This window comes from Vicia villosa, linkage group LG2 (assembly GCF_029867415.1).
Source record: "Vicia villosa cultivar HV-30 ecotype Madison, WI linkage group LG2, Vvil1.0, whole genome shotgun sequence".
NCBI classification, from domain to species: Eukaryota; Viridiplantae; Streptophyta; class Magnoliopsida; order Fabales; family Fabaceae; genus Vicia; species Vicia villosa.
Window position 1 is genome coordinate 128603583 of NC_081181.1, and position 7329 is coordinate 128610911.

Genomic DNA, 7329 nt, shown 5'->3' on the forward strand with positions numbered 1-7329 from the left:
TAGATATTTACTAGTGCACTCTATGCAAATATAAAAACTTTCTTTTTGTCATTTATATTTCCATTGAAGGTTAAATTTTTCTTATAGCATGTTTGAGAAAAATAAATTAAAAAAAAAAGATAGTACTACTAGCAATGATTCACTACTATCTCATGAAACAATTTATTTATAACTTAATAAATTTGTTTTCCTTATAAATAAAAAACCGAGGGAAAACATGTTTTTGATGTTATTGACTTATTAATACTCCCTAGTTATTTTCATTTATCTATTCATAAGCACACTCGCCGACATATAAACCAACTAAAGAAACATCATAGACTTTTCCTCACTGGAAAAAAGACAAAGACAAGTAACAAGAAACAGCCACTAACCAAAAAAGAAACATGATTGAAGGGGTCTCCGTCTCGTATGAGCTGTGAGCACCAAGCACCATAGACAGACCAAAATCCCAATTCTCACAGACCAAACCCAACATGGCCGAGGTAGCAGTCTCAACCGTCGTAACAAAACTAACCGAACTATTACTCGAACAAGCAACCTCATCACTCTCCACACTCGCCACAGCAAGACACCAACTCGAGAAACTCAAAAACGAGTTATCATGGATGCAATGTTTCCTCAAAGACGCAGACGCAAAACAACAATCCAACGAACGTCTTCGCAAGTGGGTTTCCGACATCCGTAACGTCGCTTTCGAAGCCGAAGAAATCATCGAAACCCACATCTATAACTCCACAGTCCAAACCAATTTCCACAGCAAAATCTTCACGCCTTTTCATCTCTACAAACTCGGGACACGAATCGACAGAATCCTTCTCAAAATCAAAGATATTTCTGATCGACGTGATACGTACGGTGTTGTTATCAAAAGCCTTAACCCTAACCCTAGCCCTAACGGTAGCGCTAACGACCGTGACGGTGATAGCGAGAGATTGAGGATTTGGAGACAACCGTCGCCGCATTCGGAAGAAGAGTATGTTGTTGAGGTAAAAGAGGATTTTGATTCGATTCTTACACAGTTGATTACATTGGAGGCGACAAGACATGTTGTTTCTATTGTTGGTATGGGTGGTTTAGGGAAGACGACATTGGCGAAGAAACTGTATAATGATAGTAGGATAGTGAATCATTTTGAATGTAAAGCTTGGGTTTTTGTTTCTGAAGAGTATAGGGATAAGAGGAAGGATGTTTTACAAGGGATTCTTAGAGGTGTTGATCCTCTTGCTGAGATTGAGAAGTTACCGGAACAAGAGTTGGTGAATAAGCTTCATAATGTGTTGGCGGAGAAGAGGTATTTGATTGTTCTTGATGATATTTGGGGTATGGAGGTTTGGGATGGTCTTAAATATGCTTTTCCGAAAAGGAAATTAGGGAGTAAGATATTGTTGACGACTAGGAACTGGGAGGTTGCTTTACATGCTGATGCGCATAGTCATCCTCATCAGCTAAGGCCGTTGAATCAGGAGGAGAGTTTTGCGTTGCTTCGTAGTAAAGCTTTTCCTGGAGCGAGTGCGGTACCGTCTGAGTTTGAGAATCTTGCGAAGGAAATTGTGGTGAAATGTGAAGGTTTGCCGCTTGCTGTTGTTGTGATTGGTGGTTTGTTGTCTAGGAAGTTGAAGTCAAGCGGGGAATGGGCTAGAGAGTTGCGGAATATTAGAGGGGGTTTGCTTGAAGATCAAGAGAAGATAACAAGAATTTTGGCTTTGAGCTACAATGATTTGCCTTCGCCGTTGAAATCTTGTTTTCTCTATTTGGGTCTTTTCCGAAAGGGTAAGGACATTCAGACGAAAAAATTGATCAGATTATGGATTGCGGAAGGCTTTTTACCTCAAGAGCGTGGTGAAACTGCAGAAGATGTTGCTCAGAGGTACTTGAATGAGTTGATTGGCAGGTGTATGATTCAAGTGGGAACGGTGAGTTCGTTGGGAAGTGTTAAGACGATTCGCATCCATGACCTTCTTAGGGATCTTTCGGTCACCAGAGGAAAAGAGGAGTATTTTGGTGATACGGTAGGCTCGTCATCATCATCGACATCTCAGCTAACTGAATCCCGGCGCCACTCTATACATTCCTGCCATGAACAGTATGATTTCTTAAAAAACATTGCAGATTATTCGCGTTCTCTGTTGTTCTTCAATAGGGAATATAATGCAGATGTAGACAAGAAAGCATGGATTCATTTGAATTTTATGCAAGAAAAGAAATTGAATGTCATCTACACTGAATTTAAGCTCCTCAGGGTGTTAGAATTAGACGGTGTTCGGTTAGTTAGCTTGCCAAGTACCATTGGGGACCTGATTCAGTTACGGTATCTGGGATTGAGGAAGACTTATCTCGAAGGAAAACTTCCACTTTCCATTGGAAACTTGCTAAACCTACAAACTCTTGATTTGAGGTATTGTCGTTTTCTTAAGAAAATACCAAATGTAATTTGGAAGTTGGTGAACTTGAGACATTTGCTGTTGTATACACCGCATGATCCTCCAGATAGCGGGCATCTACGGCTGGATACATTAACCAATCTACAAAGCCTACCATACATTGAGGCTGGAAACTGGATAGCAGATGGTGGTTTAGCAAATATGACCAATCTTAGGCAGCTGGGCATACATGGATTATCAGGACCAATGGTGAATTCTGTTCTTTCTTCCATACAAGGATTACACAATCTTCATTCATTGTCATTATCACTTCAATCTGAGGAGGATGAGTTTCCAATCTTTATGCAGCTGTCTCAGTGCACACAACTTGAAAAGCTGTCTTTGAATGGAAAGATCAAGAAGCTACCCGATCCACATGAGTTCCCGCCAAATATGTTGAAACTAACTTTACACAATTCCCACCTACAGAAGGAGTCCATTACCAAACTTGAGAGATTGCCGAAACTTAAAATGCTTGTTTTGGGTGAAGGAGCATACAACTGGGCCGAATTGAGCTTTGGTGCTGAAGGGTTTCCACAGTTACATGTTTTGCGGCTAATTCTTTTGAAAGAAATGGAGGAATGGAAAGTCGAGGAAAAAGCAATGCCAATGCTTGAGTACATGGTTATTGATCGGTGTGAGAAGCTGAGAAAGATTCCAGAAGGACTGAAGGATATCACTTCTTTGAAGAAACTAAAGATTACAGGCATGCCAGTAGATTTTGAATATAGGCTTCGAACTAAAGATTTGCTTGAGCTAAAAAATACTCCAGTAATCGAATCGACAACGGACATTTTAGCAGTTGGTAAGCTAGTTCATCTTAATACAAAATTTGACACGAGAAAGTGTGTTAAAAATACATTGTATGTGGTGGTCTTGTGGAGGCAGTAATTTAAGAAACTAACTTTCATTTGCAGATTGATTTCCAGCAGAGTGTTGGTGGGTGATAGGAGATTTCATCTGAGGATTGGAGAAACTAACCAATCGAATGCTTCTCTAAGTCTGTTTTTTGACAGCTTTTTCTTCTTTTTTCCATATTCATCTCACAGGAATCCATTTAACACAGAAGATAAGAACATAAGAAATATACACAATTAGTGACAAATAGAGGCATGATTATATCTCACGATATTGAGGAGCTTCAAACCTTAGTCTAGGCAACATGAGCTCAGCTCCAAGGATTTCATTCATATTGTTTGTTATTGTTGCATCCTATAATATGTATGCTGTACTTGATATTTGTATGTGTTGTCTCAGCTTATATTTAATACATAAAGATTGAACACTGTCCACTTCTATTGTATGCTTTTTTATAACTACCATTTCTCCTTCTGACATAAGCAGTTATAACTGATCTCTATTATTCCTTTTTATTGGGCTAAGGCCTAAAACCAATATCCCATCACTATCTCGACCGTTAGAAAAATAGCCTTGTCCTCAAGGATGAGATAAGAAAAATGGCTTGAATAAGTTTGATCATTTCTAACTACTTGTGTAACCCTGGCATGAGCAGTTGCAAGTCACCAAAGACTTGAGCATGAACAATTTCAAAAGACAATGACTGTTACAATGGACATAAAGGGAGTAACTAGGACAATAGGCAAGTGTCAGAAACTCTTGAGGCTTGAAAGAAACCGCTAAAGCTTGATTTCCTCTTGTACCCACTACTTGAATTATGATTTGTTTTGAAACAAAGGGACTGAATTGAGATGATTTTGTTTCTATCCGGAAGGAGGATAGCCGTTGTCGATTGTAGAGGGATCGTACTTATTAAATTGCCGTCTGGCAGTTTTGGTGGTGGTGGGATCATTGTCGGGTCTCTCACAAATATACCAGGGTGTGATTCAAACAGAACTAGCATCGGTGGAGCCGAGATCGGTAGCTCTGACAAAGATTGATCCGGCGGCTATGGTGGAGGTTGTGGCTCTTCCACTAGTTTCGGCCATTATATTTTAATTTTTTTTAAAATATCAAAAGGACGTCGTTTGGTATGAGAAAAAAAACAAGCATTTAACCCGTCGTTTTGCCGGTTTTTACCAGTTTTGGCTAATTCTGGCCGGTTTCCACTGAATTAATAACTTACTTGATCCAACATCAGACCATACCGATGACACCTCCGGTTCTCGATTCGACCGACTAGTCCGATCCGATTTTTAAAACACTTATTGAACCTACTGAACCTTAATTACTTTTAGAACCAAAATAAATGTGGAAAATGCAGTGTCTATTACAACATTCTAAATATAAGATGGTCTCAAGTACCATTAGTTTTCCAATATCACTTTAAGAAATAAATTTCATTAAACTTCATTAAACTTCAAGACCATCATTTCCAACAACTGCATACTTTAACAAGTTATTCTTATAACATCTTATTACATAGAATTCCTTCAAACACACACAACAATACTACCAAAAGCTCAAATTTTAACTTAGAAGAATACAGTGACTCTGCCAATGGCTTCACAAATAAAACATGGCTAAAGAAATAAAACATCAAAATGCAAATTCAATTTTCAAATGTCCAACGCGACAACGATAGTACTTCATCATGTGTTAACCTTTCTGCAGTGTTTCCTAATTTCACCCCTTGAACCTGTTAAAGGAGTAATGTTTCCCATCTTAACCATAGACTTGGCAAACTGTTCAAAGAAAATATCATTTCTTGCTGCATAAGTTTTCACTAAATCTGCAGATACTTTATTCTTTGTCAACAGAATTTCATCAGAACTCAACAGACCCTTGTTGGCCAATAAGTTCTTGTAGTAGTTGTTGTCGAATTTCACCGGGGTCACAAAGTCTAGGACAAATAAATTTTGGTCTCCACCAGATCTCGGGCACCGAGTGCGCAATTGAGCTGCATAGTTTTGGTCAAGAGTGAAATCTGACTTGCCATTCCCAGTTTGGTTATAGAGTCTTTGTCTAAAGCTAGTGCATCTTGAATCACCTATAGTGTGACTACCTATAACATAACAAGAAATTGTTTATACAAGTACACAATTGTGATAGCCGCAACACGAAAATAGACTAGTACTAAGATTTTACCTGATAGAGCAACTAGATCAACAATGTTAAGTCCCTTAAGCTTGAATTTAGTTAAGATGGTTTGGAAGGTGTTGTTAGGAGCAGGAATGTTGTTATTCGAGCCACTGATGCTTGCGCCGAGAGAATCCCTTCTTCCCAAAGGTACATCCCAGTATGGTCCACCAGTCTGCAAGGATTGAATATTAGATTGATAATTAACGTTTGATGATCAAAGATAAGGGTAGTAGAGTTCAAAACAAGAGGAAATATTTACAAGAACAGTTGAATCTCTAGCTGCTAAAGTCAAAATATCAGCGCAAGAGACTGTGTGAGGACACTCTTTCTCTACTGCAGATTTGATTTCTTCAATGACTTCAAATCCTCTAGCTGAGTTACGGTTTGGATTCGACCTCTTCTCGCTGATGATTGTTCCACTGCTATCTAGCAGCACTGATGCATCACAACCCTGCAACATCAATTCTTTGTCATGACATAAATTTTCTTTATGTATTCACAAGTTTTAAAAACAAGTCTTTAATTGCAATTGCGGCCGCAACGTTAAAGTTTTCAAACATTGTTTACTTGATCACTAAGTAGTAGGCCTGTTATATGCAGATACCTTGACAAAACAGTCATGAAAATGCAGTCGCAGCAACGAAGCAGCCATGCGAGGTTCTTTAGCAACAGCCTTGGAAACTACAGACTTAACAATCTCTTCAACTCGTGGACATGAACCGTCGTAAAATTGAGGGTAAAGAAAATCTCCTTTATTTTCACAGTGACAGAAAGGAGCAAAGACTAGAAGAGAAAAAAGCAAGAAAAAGTTTATAGAATTGACCATCATATCTCTTTCAAGATCAATTCAAGGAACTAAAGTTATTATGAAAGAGTAGTTAAAGAAGTGCTTTCAACTGGATTGAATGAAGACCATTATGGAAATGATAGTATTTATAGGGAAGAATATTATCAATGTGGCATAAAAGTATTGCATGACAGAAAACCAAAAGGAAAAAAAGTTGGAGTTGGTAACAAACTAGCTTTCAAATCCGTATAAAAAGATGATGATAAGAGTTGTTAGATCTTACCATGTCATGTAAAAATCATCTATATAATTGTAAAGAAAATTAGCTTAAGGGTCTAAATCAAAATCTAAATGTAGTGAAACATGTTTTTAGCTTTGTTTAAAGTAAAAATACTTATATAGTAAAAGTCTTGATTAACAGTTGGTCTAAGTTCCCCACGCTTTAGTTTAATATCAGAAAAATCTCTAAAGCATTTTTATCGTATTCTTGCTTGCATTGTAAGACAACACTTAGTCTTTTTATTTGTTTATTTAATGTCTGAATCAATTCCTTTCTCTTTGTTATTTCTTAAATGTCTTATTACTTTTGCTTTATCATTGGATAAAACAATGCTTAAGCCTAACCAATCACACTATTGATATGTACTTTTTTGATAAATGCTAAAGACTACTTGACTAACTGTTTTTCAATCAGCCAAGCCAACCCAAATGCAATTTTGATCCTTCACTTGTTTGTGCTACAATCTATGAAACACCGAGGCAGATACTAGACACGATACTGACACATCTGCATCATGCATTAGTAATAGTTTGAAATGTAAAATATTTGAATATAACTACATGTGTCGGTAAACACAACACGTGTCAAACATCGGATGCATGTTGATCTAAAGTGTAGGGGTTGCATGGTCAACTATGATAATATCAAAATAGTAGGGCAGTTATTATGCAGTTTTTTGTTCTCTATGTCTTATTAGAGGGTAGTCTACAAAGTTAAGTTAGACTCACCTGCTCAATTTATGTGATGGAAGCTCAAGAATGTTTTTAATTGAGGAACAGGTATGAGTGGATACCTACTAT

The 7329-nt window shown here is 37.6% G+C and overlaps 2 protein-coding genes across 2 annotated transcripts; one reads left to right on the forward strand and one right to left on the reverse strand.

Annotated features, from left to right (window-relative positions):
- Window positions 1-291: 291 nt before the first annotated feature.
- LOC131652065 (probable disease resistance RPP8-like protein 2) lies at window positions 292-3709 on the forward strand. The gene is made up of 2 exons (XM_058921840.1): window positions 292-3228; window positions 3341-3709. Exons 1-2 carry the CDS (start codon window positions 477-479, stop codon window positions 3343-3345), a joined length of 2757 nt encoding a protein of 918 aa, XP_058777823.1. The 5' UTR covers window positions 292-476; the 3' UTR covers window positions 3346-3709.
- Window positions 3710-4733: 1024 nt separating this feature from the next.
- LOC131652066 (peroxidase 72) lies at window positions 4734-6375 on the reverse strand. Its single transcript, XM_058921841.1, has 4 exons — window positions 6067-6375; window positions 5722-5913; window positions 5469-5634; window positions 4734-5385 (listed from the first exon to the last, which is right to left on the reverse strand). The coding sequence occupies exons 1-4, from the start codon at window positions 6289-6291 to the stop codon at window positions 4973-4975; spliced, it is 996 nt and encodes a 331-aa protein (XP_058777824.1). The 5' UTR covers window positions 6292-6375; the 3' UTR covers window positions 4734-4972.
- Between the last annotated feature and the right edge of the window lie 954 nt (window positions 6376-7329).

What these genes read in the sequence shown, in the direction of transcription:
- LOC131652066 (XM_058921841.1), bottom strand. Translation starts at nt 6,291, where the DNA reads ATGATGGTCAATTCTATAAACTTTTTCTTGCTTTTTTCTCTTCTAGTC. An exon ending in CTAGAGATTCAACTGTTCTT is followed by an intron (nt 5,635 to 5,721) that starts GTAAATATTTCC and finishes CAATCCTTGCAG; the next exon opens with ACTGGTGGACCATACTGGGA. An exon ending in TGATCTAGTTGCTCTATCAG is followed by an intron (nt 5,386 to 5,468) that starts GTAAAATCTTAG and finishes GTTATGTTATAG; the next exon opens with GTAGTCACACTATAGGTGAT.
- LOC131652065 (XM_058921840.1), top strand. Translation starts at nt 477, where the DNA reads ATGGCCGAGGTAGCAGTCTCAACCGTCGTAACAAAACTAACCGAACTA.